This window comes from Acinonyx jubatus, chromosome B4 (genome assembly GCF_027475565.1).
Source record: "Acinonyx jubatus isolate Ajub_Pintada_27869175 chromosome B4, VMU_Ajub_asm_v1.0, whole genome shotgun sequence".
In the NCBI taxonomy this organism is placed as follows: domain Eukaryota; kingdom Metazoa; phylum Chordata; class Mammalia; order Carnivora; family Felidae; genus Acinonyx; species Acinonyx jubatus.
The window spans coordinates 119149497-119166838 of NC_069387.1; the positions used below are offsets into that span (position 1 = coordinate 119149497).

Sequence of the window (17342 nt, forward strand, 5' to 3'; positions counted from 1 at the left end):
AAATCACTGAGTCATTTATCAGTTTAGTTTCTATTGAAACTTGTTATACTATGATTATAATTAATTAAAGCCAGTTATTTATCAATGCTATAACTATTTAATACGGATTAATACCATATAACTCATAAAGACCAAAAGGAAAAGAAATCTATGCTTAGACACAGTCGTGTATCAGACCAACATCTTACAGCCAACAGTCAAAAGTCTGTGTTTTGATAAAAGTGAGATAGTAAAACTTAGTGAAATTGATAGTTCCTCCCTAGCAATCTCACAAAACCTTCTACCAGAACACAGTTTTCAAGCAAAAAACCCAAGGAGATTGTGGAAACTTGAGCAGTGTTAATGCACAGCAAGTTCTTAGTACGTGGAATCATTTCATATATGAAGGGCCTGACTGTATCATAACTAACATTTCTACATGCTCATTATATAGCAGAAAAGTGCAGCCTGGAAGCAGCATTAATACTTTCCTTATGCCGTATTAAGAGACTGTGATCCAGGGAATAAATGAAAAACTGTAATAACTATGAATAATAATCTTCTTTGTAAATGTAGTTATTCCTGAAGGACAATGTTAGGACAAAATAGTGTTAATAGTGGATACTAATTAGCCTCACTAATATTGATGTGATTTTACTTAAGCATAGCTTCACTAGATAGAACCTGATGCACTTAAATTTTATGCAGTTATTTTGTCCAGTGTTTCAGGTAAATAACTCTAGCCTAAGGAGATCTATGTATTTCCAAAGGAGGAATTTTCCTGCCATATCACTTCAACAAAATGTACAAACATCAGTTTGACTAAATGTAAATGCCTCAAAGAATTGTGTGTGTATTTATTATTTTCTGTAGATTGCGCTTCTGAATCCTGGGTTAGTCTCCTTGGGTTTTTTACTCCTGCAATGTTTAAAGCAAAGTTGAATAATTTTCTTAAGGGAATTTGTGAACAAAATTTGCTTAAGTACTTATATGTCCATGGATATGGTCTCTTTTATTTTTATTTTTTTTAATTAATAGACTAATTTTAGGGCATTTTTAGGCTTACAGAAAATTGAGTTGATAGTATGGTGTTCTCATACATGCCTTCTCACCCCACTTTCAGTTTCCTTATTGTTAATATTTTGCATTAGTGTAGTATATTTGTTATATTTAATGGACCAATATTGATACATTATTATTATCTAAAGTACACAGTTTACTTTAGGGTTCACTCTTTGGGTTGTATAGTTCTATGCAGTTTGAAAAATCCATGTCATGTATCCACCATTATGGTGTCACACAGAATAGTTTTACTGACCTAAAAATCTTTTTTACTCCATCTGTTCATCCCTTCTACCTCAATACAAACCCCTAGCAGCTTGTGATCTTGTCTCTATTTTAGTAGTTCTGTCTACTAAAAACATGAATATGTTTATCAGTTTTCATAGATGGGCAAAGTTGTGTATAAACTTCTCATTTTTCATAAGTGAGATAGCTTAGTAACAGTTCAGAATATATATAAACCACATCAGTTTCATTACTACTCCATTGTTTGAGGCCCAAAATATGAAAGGGCTAATTGTTTTTTTTTATAAAGCATCTAATCCATACACTCTCCATTCAGATTACACCCAGAATTTTAATCTGGAGTGCTTTAAAAAATACAGATACACAGAAGTACAACACACCCTTACTAAGTCTGACTTTTAAAAGATTTTTTTCCAAGATTCCTTGTTTTACCTCTTTAATTCATGTCCAGTCAGAGCCAGTGGTTAGACAGTTTCCCTAGTGCGGTTATTTGCAGTAGGATGTTGATGCTGATTACTGTTCTTCCCATACTGGTTGTAAAATACGTACTTTTTATATTACCCTGGCTAAATCAAATGAGAGAAGTCTTCTGTAAACTTCAAGAGCTATATAAATATTAGTTAATATAATAGTATGCCCATTAAATTGTGCATGTTGCCAGCAGGCTGGCAATCCGTTTCTTCATTCCTAAAGAAAAAAAAAAAAAAAAAAAAAGGCTGACCTCGGCTAAATTCATACGAATACCAATTGCTCCAAATCATCGTTCTGCACAGGCTGTGTAGGCGAAGAGCAACCATAAAAAATTATGATAATGAGAGGAAGAAAATGGAAATATTTTCCAATGGAAAATATTTCATAAGATTTCATGACTCAAAAATGCATGCCCTGTGTTCCTACTACATTTCTCACTGTTAATCTCTTTTTAGTTTTTTCTTCTTCACCTCTTACAGGCTTCTATCTTCAATCTCCTTTCCTTCCTTGCTAGTTCAAACTGTAACTGACGATGGGTTTTCTTCTCGACTGGCTTCATTTTTGCTGTTCTTCCAGGAGAAAAATCTATTACCTGCCCCGCCGGTACAAGTTCATGAGCAGGTTAGTAGCATGCTCTGTCATGATGTGTTTGATCTGTTGGCCTGTTTGTTCCAACAATGACAAGGAATACAAGCTGGGGACCTTTTTCATATGGCAAAACTGACTGCCATGAACATTCCAAAATAGGTATTTCAGGTTAGCCTGGAAAGATAAGAGAAAAGATGAAAATGCTCTTCTCAGAATCTTCCCTGTAACTTCTTCACACTTAGGAGAACAGAATTTATAGCCCATTCTATTATTAGATAAATTACCAAAAATCCCCAGCTGTTGAGTGCATCTTTGGTCTGAATGTTATTTTTTTTCCACAAAAATCCCACCCTCCACTATAAGTAACTTGAAATCTTGAAGTGCAGACAATAAATATGTCAAAAAGCAGATAGCTGTTCAGCAGCCCATGGGCGGGGCCCTCTTATGTTAGTAAGACTTTGTTTATAAAATATGTAGATGTATTACCTTACTCAGAAGCCCTTCCTACTTTCCTTTTTTCTTTAACCTTTCCCCACCCACCCAAAATTCTACTGGCTAAAAATTGCCTTCAGTGTACTATATACGCTTCCAAAGCTTGTTTCTTATTATTTTTTGAGAAGCCAGGGAGACGGGGAGGGGGGGGGGGGCATCAATGGAGTCCTTTAATTTGATACTGTTGTGATAACTAGAAACCTAATTTCAAAATTTTAATTAGTCTTATGTGACCATTCACCCTGAGCTGAGCTGACTATTAAACTTGGAGACCATTGCATTTCTCTGAAAATCCTATTGTTCTGTGAGAGTTAGGATTCAAGTTTACTCTGTTTATGTGCTATACAGAATGATAACTATAAGATAAATTGATATATTTTAGTGGGTTTACTCAAATGCATGTGCGCTCAACAAAGTAGGGTATAAGACTTGACATCCAAAGAAACTAAGATGTGGTTTCCATAAATGTCCCTGCACAGTACCCTTACAAGCAATTCTTCTTTCCTTAGACAGTAGTGATGGCATTTGGATTCACCATGATTTAAAATGTTTTTAAATGTTTACTCATTTCTGAGAGACAGAGAGAGACATAGCATTTGCAGAGGAGGGGCAGAGAGAGGGAGACACAAAATCTGAAGCAGGTTCCAGGCTCTGAGCTGTCAGTACAGAGCCCCATGCAGGGCTCGAACCCACAAACCGTGAGATTATGACCTGAGCCGAAGTCAGACACTTAACCAACTGAGCCACCCAGGTGCCCTGGATTTACCATGATTTAGATTAGTCCCTTGTCATATAATGACCTTCTATAAAACTCTGATGGTAACATATTAGCCTATATCACTAGTTCTCAATAGCTCTCAAACTTTAACCAGCAAATCTGGAAAGCTTATTAAAACACAAGACCTCTGGGCCTGTGCTGTAACCTATGATGTAGGTGACCATCTATCCACCTGGATGGTGTGCGAAGGCAAGGATGGCTTGTCCAATTCTATATTTCGAGCGCCTAGCACATAGTAGGTGCAGTGAATGGGCAAATGAATTTCTTTACACATGTGAGAGGATTTGAGTGAGGAAAAAGGAGGTCACACCAAAAAAGCACAAGAAAACCAGATCTGCCAAAAGTATCACAGACTTGGAACTGAAACAGTTACACTGTGGGGGAGGAGAGAGCAATGAGGACTTAAAAGAAAATGGTGATAAAAGGAACCATAAATCTCAAGGTTGGATTGGGTATCAAATGTCATCAAGTCCAACCACTCAATTGATACTTGAACTTCTGCTATAGGGTCAGCCAGCCCATGTTTGAATATCTGTGGAGATAGGGAGTCTCCGGATACAGCTGTGGGCACCTGACTATTAAAAAGTTTTTCCTTAAAATAAGTCATAATCTCTCTCTCTCTCTCTCTCTCTCTCTCTCTCTCTGTCTTTAGTTTTTACTTGAAAAAACTGTTCAGATTATAGTTCTTCTCCCTGGATAAACAAACAAAAAATAATCTACAGCAGAAAGGCAAAGTGTATGAGAAAGATTGTGAAATTATAAGCAAAAGTACTTAGCAAGTATTTGGAAATTGAGGGAGAGAAAGAGGTTTCCATACCTAAGGGATTGGGAAAATGTTGGAAGTAAAAGAAGAATGAAAATCCAGAAGAGGTACAGGTGAGAAAGATGATGATTTTTGTTTAATAATTCTGTAGTATAACTCACAGTAGGTCTTTGACACATAGGTGTCTTGAAGGCCTCTGGAAATGATGGCAAAGCAGTTGAGCTTAGAGGTAAAGCTAGAGAATCCAATTTTGGACTCATAAATATAGAAGTCATGACTTGAATGAGGGGAGTAGATGGAATTTCCCAGGGAAGGAGGCAAAGTACAAAAAGAGGGCCAGGGGCAATTCCTTGGAGAATCTGTATTAAAGAGGCAGGAAGAAATGGAAGAAGGATGAAAACGAACAATTTAAGGAGGAGACACAAGAGAGGACTGTGTCAAAGGTACCAGGAGTGAGTTCCCATAAGAATGGGTGTTCTTCAACTTCTGATGAAGGCTGAGAGATGAGAATCGATTTTGAATATTTAGGAGTTAGGGGCGCCTGGGTGGCTCAGTCGGGTAAGCGTCCAACTTTGGCTCAGTTCATGATCTCACAGTTCGTGAGTTCGAGCCCCGCATCTGGCTCTGTGCTAACGGCTCGGAGCCTTGATCCCACTTCAGATTCTATGTCTCCCTCTCTCTCTGCCCCTCCCCTGCTCACACTCTGTCTCTATCTCTCTCTCTCAAAATTAAATAAACATTTAAAATAATTTAGAAGTTAGTGATAACTGCCATGATAGCTGTCCTATGAGAGGTGGTTCTCAAATGTGAGCAGACATCAGGATTGTCTTCAGGGTTTTTTAGTACTGAGATTATTTGGCCCATCCCCAGTGTTTCTGAGGTGAGGCACAATAATTAGCACTTCTGTCAAGATCCCAAGTGATGTTAATGCGGCTGGTCTGGGAATATATTTTGAGAATGATGACCACATTAGAGGAGGATAATGGAAACCAAATTATAGCTGGTGGAGAATGGACAAGGCCCTGATAAATCAGAAGCAGGGAGGATTCACTACTACCTTGGTAAATTTTGAGATAGAGGAAAAGAAAGGGGCTAGGCTTAAGAACAGTAGCCAAGAGGAAGGAAGCAGAAGAGATTGTGACAGGTGACCAACCACATATTCTCCATGCGTGTAGAGGAGAGGTTTTGAGTGAGTAAGGGTTTGGGAAATCCTTGTTTCTTGAACAACTTACTAAACATCAATCTTTAGCCTGAAAAAGTCGATGCTACTTCAACTGCATAAGTCATAATCATAGAAGAATTTGGGCATTGAAAGTCACTGGAAGACTCCGACAAAGAGAAGGGAAAAGAAACCCTAACTAACTGGTAGTATGACGCACTGATTCAGAATGCCTCTTAAGCTTCATTGCTTATCACATTCCTGTAGTGGTGTACCTTAGTGAAGCCCAGTATCTGGTGTAATTTTTAAAATGCAGTTTGTCAGAAATGTTGTTATCTATTTTAACTCTTATGAAGAGTGTCTCTGATATGCCTTCTTGAAGGTGCATCTATATCTTACTATCTTGATTGTACACCATTAATAAAACACTGACTCCAATATTCTAAAATTCTCATGTCATCCTAGATATGGGTATTTAATTTAGCTTTTAGTTTCATCCACATAAATGGTATTTAATTTCATTACTTCATGAAAGAATCCCTGAAACACATTTATCTCTTTTAATGATAAGAGAAATTATAAATTATAATAAACTTGTGTTGAGCAGGCAGAGAATTAAGCATCTTTTCACAAATAACTTTATTTTTAAAAGTCACCTGACTCCCATAAAGTGCACTCAGGCATTTCAGACATATATTCTGGAGGTAAATGCTATTTTCATCATGTACTTGGTCTATTAAATGCTCCTTTGACTTTTCGGGCAAACTTAAAAGCATTATAAATTGCCTATCAAATAAAGAGAGGAAATTTATCATCTATCTTCTGCCTGGTTTTTTTTTTGCCTTTACCAAATAATTCAAATATAGTCTGTAGAAAATGTGATTACAAAGTAACAAATTTGATAATTGTGAGTGGCTTGTAGCTGAAGTCTCACTACTACTCATTCCTTTTCCATCCACTGCCCACACGCACCTGCCTGATGTTATCCTTTGCAATTCTTTGGCAGAATGTTGCCCCTACTACATTATACATTCAGTGCAGTTGTAATCTTATCAGTTGAGTATACAGGCACATGACAAAATGACTTGTATTTTCCATCCTTGTTTTAAAAAATTAATATATGTAAATGTTCCAAAGCCTTTAGACTCTTCTATAAGATACTTAGGTTGTGCCCCAGTTAGTAGCCTTGTGACCTAAAAGAATCCTAACTCCTATCCAAGGAGAGGCTATAAATACAGGAGACTTGGCTCTCAGAAGAGGAAAAAGAAATCCAAGGCTCCTGTTGTCTGTTATCAGTCCAGAAGGGCTTCATTTATTGCAATGTCGGGCTCTGTGTGGTACCTCCACTATAAAAAAAAAAAAGATTTATCTGTAGGTTCCCTCTAGATATGTCATTCCTGAAAATGTAATCTGTTTGAAGTGTGATGCTATTATAATATTCTGGTCTGGGGAAAAGTAGGTGTCTCTGAAGTAGCCTATTTCATTTAATTTAGCCTAATTAAGTTGTCATTAGTACAGGCTCCCTCCTGGGTTGTTAGTGGCTCCAGGGTAAAGGCCTTTGTCTTCTTCAGTGTATATCCACAGCTTCCAGGTGGGGACTCTGCACGCAGTAGGTAATTTATGAAGACCTACTGATAGGTTAGTATGTGGGGAGTGAAGTCCGTTGGCCTGTGGCCTTTTCTTTAATTCTCACCACTCCTAAGGTAGGTAAGATAGTCTCCCCTTTACATCTCAGCAAAACCAAGGGCCAAACAGCTTTAAGCAGAGCCTTCCCAAAGCACATTTCTAATGCACACCTTGGGAGGGCACAGCACATCAGAGGTGGCACTTCCTGCCCATTTGCTTGTGCTGTGCTGCCAGCTCTTTGCAGCTACTCAGGACCTGACCTGCCATGAACCAGAATCTACGGGGGGTGGGGGGGGGGACGGGGCTGAACTTACTGTAATATCAACTTTCTGTAAAGTGCCCACCTTTTAGCTCAGATATTAACTTGACAGTTTAGGCCAGAAATGCCCAAGTGGATGCTCAGTTCATTGTGTCTCTATTGATTTACCTATGTATTCTGTAAGAGGGCTTTTGCTTAGCAAATGGCAGAAATGGAAGAGAGTGGCAATGTGTCCAACCCAAATTAATACTAAATCATTAAGCTAACATTTTCTCTTTGCTATTCCATGTCAGTGGAAAGAGATTTTGTTAAGTAGGCTCAACTCGTATACTAAAGACACAAATGTGATACTTTCTGGTTAGTTGGTTTCTCGACTCCTGTATCTAAGAGATTTCAAGATTGACAATTTAGGGAAGTTTATTAGATGAAGATGAGAGCACAGACCTCAATCTGTGCTTCAGTATACAATCTTAGCTCTTGAATTCCCATCAATAATTCTACATAAAAGTTTATCATCATCATCTTCTTCTTCATCCTAGATACTACCACCGAACTGAGCATTTTGTACATTGAAGACATTGAACAAATACCTGATATTTGTTATCTTGTGTAGTCCTCACCATGCCTCATGAAGCAAGTGTGTTAGCTCAGAGAGGTTTAGTCATTTGCTCAGCATGGCACCCACCACTAGGGGGATGTACAACTAAGACGTGAACCTACTTCAACTTCAGAGTCCATCATTCTATATGAAAAATTACCCATTATATTGTGAAAAGCAAAGCTCTTTATTAACTCAAGTTTTTTTAGGGTGATATCGCCAAGGTATTATTTCCCAAGTCACCAGAAACATGTAGTATCTAAGAAGCAGCAGAATCAGAAACCCAACTTGGGTCTCATGTTTTCCAGCCTGGTGGATTTTGCACTATGTATTTCTTCTTGCACTGTGGAAGAAGATCCTCAGTGATGTCTAAACACAGTCTGGGATGGGAGTGTTTGTTGAAGAATGGCCAGTTGTCATCCAGCCACAGAGAAAGAGACCCTTGTTCCCAGAGCCACCAGACTGGCAGGTGGAGTAGCATGTGGTACATCATCCTCAGCATTGGGAGCCTGACCAGCCATGGTCTTCTCAAGGAGAAGATCAGACCAAGACTGTTTTAAGATGTATATTAGTTTCCTAATTAGTTTGCTATTGTGATAGATTCCTGAAAACTTAGCTGCATAAAACAACACAAGTTTATTCTATAGGCCAGTAGTCCAAGGGAGGAGACTTAACTGGTTTCTCTGCTCAGGGTCTCTCAAGGCTAAAGTCCAGGTATTGGTTGTCCTGGGCTTTTCTTGAGGCTTTCAGGGAGAATCTTCTTCCAGGTTCATTCAGGTTGCTGGCATAATTTAGTTCAGTGCAGTTTTTTTACAGGCTCTTAGACAAAGGTCATTCCCAGCTTCTAGAGGGTGCCTGCACTTCCTGGATCCTGGCCCTCCCTCTTCATCCTCAAAGATAGCAATAGCCTGTTGAGTCTCTCTGACCACCCCCTACCTTTTGCCTCATCTTTGCTATCTCTAGCTGGAGAAAGTTCTCTCCTTTTAAATGGCTCATATGACTAGGTTGGGTCCACCTGAGTAAACCAGGATGCTCTCCTCTCTAAAGGTTCCTTAATCCTGCTTAAATCTACAAAGTCCCTTTTGCCATGTCACATAACATGTTCACAAGTTCCAGTGATTAGTGTGCATACATCTTTGAGGAGACATTCTGCCAACCAGAAGAGCACAGACCTCTGACCACATTTGATTTGTTTATATCATTTAACAGCGTATAATATGGACCAGCCTGTGTGATGGAAGCTATCCAGTCCATGCTTTGTTCTTCTGCTTCTGCTCAGCTACCCCAGTGAAGACCGATTCACACATTCCCCACCCCAGTTGGTGTCTCAGGTGTTTTGTTTTTAAGATATCTTTTGAATATCTTTATTCCATCCTAATGTTTTTAAAGTACAGTTCCTCTGCTTTTGATCACTTTCAGATTAGCCTCCATGGTACTCAAGAAGTTATTAATAACACTCTATTTGCCTGGCAGCTTCTCCAAAGCATTTCATGCACACCATTTTTTGTAAGCTTCCTAACCACCCTGCAAGGTCAGTAAGATGGGGATCGTGATGATTATTCCATTTTAAAACCCTTAAAAAGGTGAGTGATTTGTGGAGGGTCACACAGCTGATAAGCAACAGAGCCAGGATTTAGGCACCCCAATTACACATCCCAGCTTCTTTCAGGAGTCTCTCTTCTCTTCCTTCCACTTCTTCTGGCCCCTCCTCATTTTTCAATGAATCATTTTCATTACCCTGTTCTACTCTCTCTTCACCATTTCCACATTTCTTTTAAATTGTACTACTACAAGCTGTTGCTGAAAGCTGCCATTTCATTCCCATAGAGTATTTATGCCTGATTTTTCACAGCTTTATTTGTTTTTATCCATGCTGAGCACTGTACCCAGCTGGATTTAATTCATAGTTGTTGCACGCAGAGCCCAGATTCTATAAGAATGTGAACTTTGCAAAGTGTAATCTGATTAGTGCTGCAGACTAGAGATGTGTGGGAGGTGAAAGCTCTATTATGAAAAGCCTCTGGGCCAATGTCCTCTTTCTTGAACAAATTTAAAGGCAATCAGATGAAATAAAGCCAAGAGTTATGGGGAAGGCCACCAGCTTAGCCTAGGAAGTATAATTTATGAGTCCATTTAAGGACTAAATCATTAAACTTGGACAAGTTGTAGATGCTGGTGAAGCACAATTAACTTTCAATTGAAAATAAAGAAATCTTAAGAGACAAGCAGGTTGTTCAAACTCTTATTTTGGGGGGAAAAGACTGTAATAAGAGCCAGTACTTAGTTTACACCAGACACTCTTCTGGAGACTTTATATACATAGTGATTAGCTAATCACCACAACCCTATGAATTGAGTATCATTATCCTGCCCACTTTATAGATAAGGAAATTAAGGCACAGCAAAGTTAAATAACTTGGCCAAGGTCACACTGCTAATATTTACAGAACCAGGATTTGAATCTAGGCACTTCACCCCCATGTTCTCAATTACTGTATCATACTACCTCTCAGCATCATGTCACTATACTTCATGTATCCTTAAAGAGATGGTGAGGGAGGAGAGGACCAGGAGGAGAAAGGATAGAGGAGATGGGAACTTTCACCCCTTCTTAGAGCCTTGAGCCCTTCCACTGTACTGTTCTTTTCTGGGTACATGACAATGAGTAGAATCTTTATTTCTGTGTGTGTATAGACAGTAGGTATGAGTTGTCTTTGAGAGGAAGGACCTAGAGAAGCTATGAGATGCTTTCTACTTTGAACTTTGAAGGGTTCCAAAGAAAGGTCAGCCACCAGGCACAATGGACTTGTAGTGAGGCTGGAACTCTGCTGAGAATAAAAGAAGTGGCAAAAGAGTTAACCATTATTTTTCATCTTGGAGCGGACTGGCTATGTAAAAAGTAATTCCTTCACCTGGGAGTTTCATTGAAAAGGATAAATTGCCATTTAAAATTTTTTTTAATTAGAAAAAAAAAACCTGCCCAAACTCCATGTGTTTTTAATTACTAGACTGAAAAGGCATTTAGATATTTTCTTCTGTAGAGCAGTCTATTCCTTCTGTAGCCCTCAAGTGAAGATTTCTAGTATGAATTACTTTGATAGGATGATCCCTAAAATCAAGAATTCAAAACCTGAATTCTGTTCCTGGCTTTATTCACTGGCTGGGTAATTTGAGCTTGATACTTACTCACCATGGGTCTCTTTTGGATGTGTAAAATGAGTATGGTTCCTGTTCATTCTACCTCATGGAGATGCTACTTGATATGCGTTTTTGGAAAATACTTTCTTTAGTGGTATAGATACCACAGGTAGCAAAGTTGTTTTAAAGTGTGCTGTGGATTTTGCTCCTTCTAGTAGTTTTCTGTGAATGATTGACAGTTTGGTCACTTGGAAGACAGATGTTTTCATCAGCAGAAGTCAGAGGGAATGGGGAGGGGGCCAAGGGAAGTCTGTGGCTTGTAGACCACCTGTAACAACTCTGTTTCCTGTGACTTGGCATCATTGTGCACTCTGGCCAAAATGACACGTATGTGTGGGTCATCATGTCCCAGTATCTTGGGAGCCATGGAGTCAGCTTGAAGGACAGATACGAAAGCTGAACAGTCTGCTGTCTGCTGAGAGGCAGCTCAGGGATGATGTGAGAGGCAGGAAACAAATCATGACATCACACTCTCTGCACACAGTCAACCCACTGGGATGTGCTGTCAGCTTCCCTGCCAAAAGTTAACTACAGCTTGACCACGTCCCTAACCAAGGAAACTTTCCAAATAAAAAATAAGTTTCTAGAACCTACAGAACATAATAAGCTGAGGTCTCTGCTGCTTTGCTTAAGGGGCTATCCACTTCCTTCCCAGAGCCTTCAGTCTTGGTCATTTATTGGCATTAACTCTCGGCTACTATTTCATAGACAATGATATTGAGGCCCCTTAGTGAGATCTTAAAAAACACTTGAGTTGAGGCTTTCTTCTTTCTGTGTATAAAATGGGGGTATCATGAGTACAGTGAGAGTGCCTAAGGTGTGTGGTGTCATAATTACAGCTCTATGGAGACTTCCATCCTGTGTTTTGGGACAATGCTGATATGCTGTACCCTTTGGTTTTTTGCCTTTCATGTACAGGATCGATAAACAAATAAGCAGGTTTCGGAGATGGTTACCTAAGAAGCCCATGAGGCTGGACAAGGAGACACTGCCAGACCTGGAGGAGAATGACTGCTACACTGCCCCTTTCAGCCAGCAAAGGATCCACCAGTGAGTGTTTCGTGTGAAAGCCTTTGTCTTACTAAGGACATGCAACTGTGGTAGAGCCTTCTCCTGCACGCCTTTGAGTCCTTGGCATGTGGAAGGAACAGCTTAGTGCCCTTCTTCCCTGAAAGCCCTGTGAGTGTTCATATCCTTTTGTATTAGGGTAAGCTAACTGTTCTAACAAACAATCCCTGTATCTCAGTGGCTTGACACAATAGAACATGCATTCATATGTGTGTTGGGTGAACAACCTTCTTCTTGGTGATTCCAAGACCCAGGCTTCTTCTGTTTTGTGGCTTTGCCAGTCCCTATTGCTCAGAGCCCCTAGAGGCTCATCAACAACTAACCAGCAGACAGGGAAACTGGTCTACCCCTTGCCCTATTGAAAAGAGGGCTGGTTTGTTTGTTTTAATCAATCTCCATTCACTTCTCAGTTTCCTTTTCTTCAGCAACCCACCAAGTTGCCCCAGGAAAAACCATATCCCTTAGCAGCCCACTTGCTGGCTCATCTGTCAGACAGTCTCCAAACAGTAATTTGTCACTTTTGATATACTGGGGGGGGGGGGGGAGGGGGCAGGGGCGGAGGGGGGCCAAGTAATTGAGCATTTGAGGAACTGTAAAAGTGATAGAGAGTTGACTCTGAAGTTTCTGAGATGGCAAGAAATCAGGTGGTAGGGTCAGTGGTAGGAAAGAAGACATGCCAAAGACTGTAAGCAGCTAGGCAAAAACAGTCTCTCAGAAGGCAAATAGATAAGTTGGGCATAGCCTTGTTCTCAGCTCGACATCAGGAATTCCTGGCTCTCCCTTCTCCAGCCATAGAGACAGCCTCAGTAAAAATGACTTACCCAAGTGGAGGGAAAGGATGACATCTTTAAAAAATAGCTTTCAGGGCACCTGGGTAGCTCAGTTAGTTGAGTGCCTGACTCTCGATGTCGGCTCAGGTGATGATCCCATAGTTCATGAGATTGAGCCTTGTGTCAGGCTCTGCGCTCTCAGAGCTGCTTGGGATTCTCTCTCTCCCTCCCTCTCTCTGCATCCCTCCCTAGCTCGTTCATTCATTCATATTCTCTCTCTCTCTCTCTCTCTCTCTCTCTCTCTCTCTCAAAATAAATTTAAAAAATAGGTTGCTAACTTTGAGGAAAAAAAAGATAATAAACCAAAGGGCAATTGTCAAGTTGCAGGGAACATACAATTGGGGGTTTGTTTCAGCAACAGAAAATCAGTTAATGTCTTTGGACTTTAAGAGGGTGAAGGAGAAAAGAACAAGAGTAAATGTTCTGCATCAAAATATATAATGTATTAATGCAAAGGAAGGAACTTTGTAAGCCTCTGAAATAGCCAAACTCTGGATCCCCACAAGTCAGACTGATGCCAACCCAGCCACATTATGTGAACATTTAAAAGACTTTGAAGAAGATCTAAAACTCACAACTTGGCCTCAGAATCCTAGTTAAATCTTCCACAGGAAATAGGAAATTAAAAGGGTTTCATGTTAACTTACAGATTATAACATATGGGTTTTTTTAAGAGCAAAAGACAGATGAAAGTGGACATGTTCCTGCTCTTAATTTAAACCTTTGCTATGCCTATTCTGTTCATCTTGAAGTTTCTTAGACAAGTGGTTGTATGTTTTAAATCTTCTGGAGTAGAGGCTGATTTACATGCAGAATTTTCCCTTTACTTCTCACCTGCCTAAGAGAGTATCTAGCACAGTTCAGGAACATCTCATGGTCTTTGGATGGATAGGTGGATGAATGGATACGTAGGTGGCTAGATGAGTGGAAGAATCAATGAAATACATGGTATGTGCCTGGGGTTTTGCTTTACTTCAAAGGGATATAGTTAAATAGAAGAGGAAGGTTTGTCACTACTCATCTTCATGCTGGTTACATTTCCTGATGTTCTTTCTTGCTTTAGAACAAATTTTTAGCAGGGTTCTCAAAGTCAGAAGCACCTGGGCACCCATCAGGATCTCTAGGGAATAGAACCAAGAATCCTATCTTTATAAGTATTTTAAAGTACATGATAAATTAAGGATAATAGTTTGTGGGATCACAGAGGTATTTAGCCATCTCTATTACAAATTTGAGAGGCCTTTTTGATGTTTGGGCATCGATTCACCGAGTAGTTGATTCAGTTAGCTGTCACTTATTTGATGTCTACTTCTTGCCAGGCACCATCTGGGTACAGAGGATATAAAGATAAATACAGAGTCTTTACCCCAGCCTAGTAAAGATAGAAGACGATTTTGAATAATTGTAAACAGTATGATGGGTGTGCCTTAAAAGAAAGAGTGCTCCATGCTCCAGATTAGGAGGGAGGTTCTAAGAAATAAGGGTTGAACACACAAAATAATGCTTGAGGTGGGTCTTACCTACGTCCAGGTATGTAAGTGGGGGGAGGGGGGGAGGGGCGGAAGCATATCTCGAGAGAGAATAACGTGTGTACAAAAGTAAACAAGCACTAAACAATGGGGTGTTTGAAGAACTACAGGTGGTTTTCTGTGAATGGGAAGAGTATGAGAAAACTTGGTGTTATTGTTTGAAAAAAGAGAGTGATCAGTGGAAGATGAGCTTTCAAGATAGGAGAACCAAGGAGGAAAAAGCAGAGGGACTGCTGGAATGAAGGAAACATATGAACCAGGCCTCAGTGGCACCAAAAGGGTAGTTTAGGCAGTTCCATCATGCAGTTGGGAGATGAAGGATTAAACAAGGGTCTATGAACATCATTGGGCAGTGGGGATTTCTTTCCTCTTGAGAATTGTCATGCCACACAGCCAACATCCCTTTTGCGGAGATGGGGGGGGGGGTGGGGTGTATGAACTCAGGTAAAAGATGAGGGCATGTTCCAGATAGGTCTTTTTTTTTACCCATTTTTAATTTATTTATTGTTTAATTTACATCCAAGTTAGTTAGCATAACTAACAGACAAACAACATCCCTTTAATAAATGTGTAAAAGTAAGACTTATAGAGCACTGACTGTCAAGTTAGAAGTGATTGGTACACGAGCACCCAGGTGGCTCAGTCAGTTAAGTGTCTGACTTTGGCTCAGGTCATGATCTCATGGTTTGTGGGTTTGAGCCCCACATCAGGCTCCACACTGGCAGTGCAGAGCCAGAGTCTTCTTAGGATTCTTTCTCTCTGTCTCTCGCTGCCCCTCACTCCACTTGTGCGTTCTCTTTCTCTCTCTCTCTCTCTCTCTCTTTCTCAATAAACTTTTAAATAATGAAATGATTGGTACAATCAGAAAAAAAAAATCCCCCAAAGATGCTTCCCTAAGGTGACATTAATGGGTTTAAAGTAATTAGAAGTAGCTGATAAATGGGCTGTAGGGGTTATAATATGATTTCTTGATTTTCCAAATGCAGTCCAGAATCCCATGTGACTTCTTGGTTTTGCAGACTATTTAATATTGTGTTTGTCTAGGAATAAGAGAGAATAATAGATATTTGTGTGTGTGTGTGTGTGTGTGTGTGTGTGTGTGTGTGTGTGTGTGTATACACATGAATGTAGCAGAAAAAGAAAGAAAAAAATTAGGAGGTTAATGTGCTCAAAGTGGAAAACATGTCTTAAAAATATTTTGCAGTCAGGATAAAACCCAGACTCCTAAGTTGGCTCACTAGCTCCTGCTTCCATTCCCCTGTTGAGCACTTTGGCCATAATGCACTGCTCTGACCTTCTTAACTCATGATGCCCTCTTGTCTCCTGTTGCACATGGTCTTCCTCTGCTTGGTGTACCCTTACCTTTAGGCTCCCTTCTTTCAGGTTTAAGTAGATGTGTTTCCTTCAGAAAACCTTCCAAGATTTCCTACCTCCACCCCCAATTCTGGGTGAGGTGCATTCTTCTATATCTGATAATATTTCTTTTTTCTATCATAGTTCTTAATATATTATCATATAGACTATAACGTCCTTGAAAGACTATATTTGTGTCATCATTTTTTGAATCTCATAGCTGGTGCTTGATAATGATTTATTAAATGAGAAGTGAGTACATAAAAGTGAAAATAGAACAATTATGTGAGCAAAGAATATAGATGGTATATATAGACAATTAGATCACTGCACACTCATTTCAAACCAAATTCAATTCAACACATTCTCTCCTCTAGTGTGGTCCACTTCCATTGTCCCCAGTCCAATTTATGGCACTAATATTTGTGCAGTTGCTGAAATCAGAGTCAGGAACCTATTCTAATCCTCTTCTTCACTTCCACTTCCCACATCCACTACATTTCCAAGGGCTGATGATTTTACAAGCTAAGTGTCTCTGTAATCTAACAATTTTGTCTATCTCCACCATCATTATCTCGCTTCTAAAACCTAGAGGTAATATAACAGATCTCGCTGGTTTTATCCTTGCCCACCTTCAATCCATTCTCCCAAGTGCAAACAGAAGGATGTTTTCAAAATACACGTCTACTCATGTCACTTGACCCTGTTTAAAAACCTTGGAATAAATATCAAAATTACTGAAGTGACCTACAAGGCCTTGGATGGCCTGGCCACGTGGTCAATTCCTCTCTAACCTCGTCTCCCTTCGCTGTCTCCCACCCTCACTTCTTATGTTTTGAACATTTAAAATTTATTACAAATGCAGTAAGTTAAACGCTCATAGAAAGTGCAAATTACAATTAAAATTTTAATGTGACTAAAACTCTTGAACACTATACTTTGAAGAGTAGGCAAAATAACTATAATTATAATGTTTTCTAAATTTGTCACTTTATACCAAAACTATTCAAAATTATTGATGCTCTGATTTCTTTACTATTTTGATAAATATTCTTAAATGTCTTTGTAGGATTACAATAAAACTTTTAATTTAACTTAAAATTATAGTAGTTTATATTGTCATTATCCCAGGATTACAAGGTCTTTGCTGGTTCCAAAAAAAATCCCCCCAATAAAGCAACTCCAGTATCGTCTCACACTACTTTGGTTCTAGGACCTGGATTATCAACAAGCTAATTTCTGATGTGTAAATGGGACTGATTGCTTGTCCCAAATTGATTTGAACCAGACCTACTGAGCATTTGGCAAGGTCCCTTATGAAACTATACTTTATTTGTTATATT

General features: G+C 39.4%; 1 protein-coding gene across 7 annotated transcripts in view; it reads left to right on the forward strand.

Moving 5' to 3' along the window:
* The window catches only part of ANO4 (anoctamin 4), a 412471-nt gene that overhangs the window by 261858 nt on the left and 133271 nt on the right, over positions 1 to 17342 (forward strand). For 4 of the 7 annotated variants that reach the window (XM_027071002.2, XM_027071004.2, XM_053226653.1 and 1 more), the window contains 2 exons: positions 2335 to 2379; positions 12138 to 12269. In XM_027071002.2, coding sequence (XP_026926803.1) covers positions 2335 to 2379; positions 12138 to 12269 — 177 coding nt within the window. Of the gene's footprint in view, positions 1 to 2237; positions 2380 to 12137; positions 12270 to 17342 lie in introns of all 7 variants that reach the window. The other 3 variants (XM_053226655.1, XM_053226654.1, XM_027071003.2) reach the window with 3 other exon arrangements.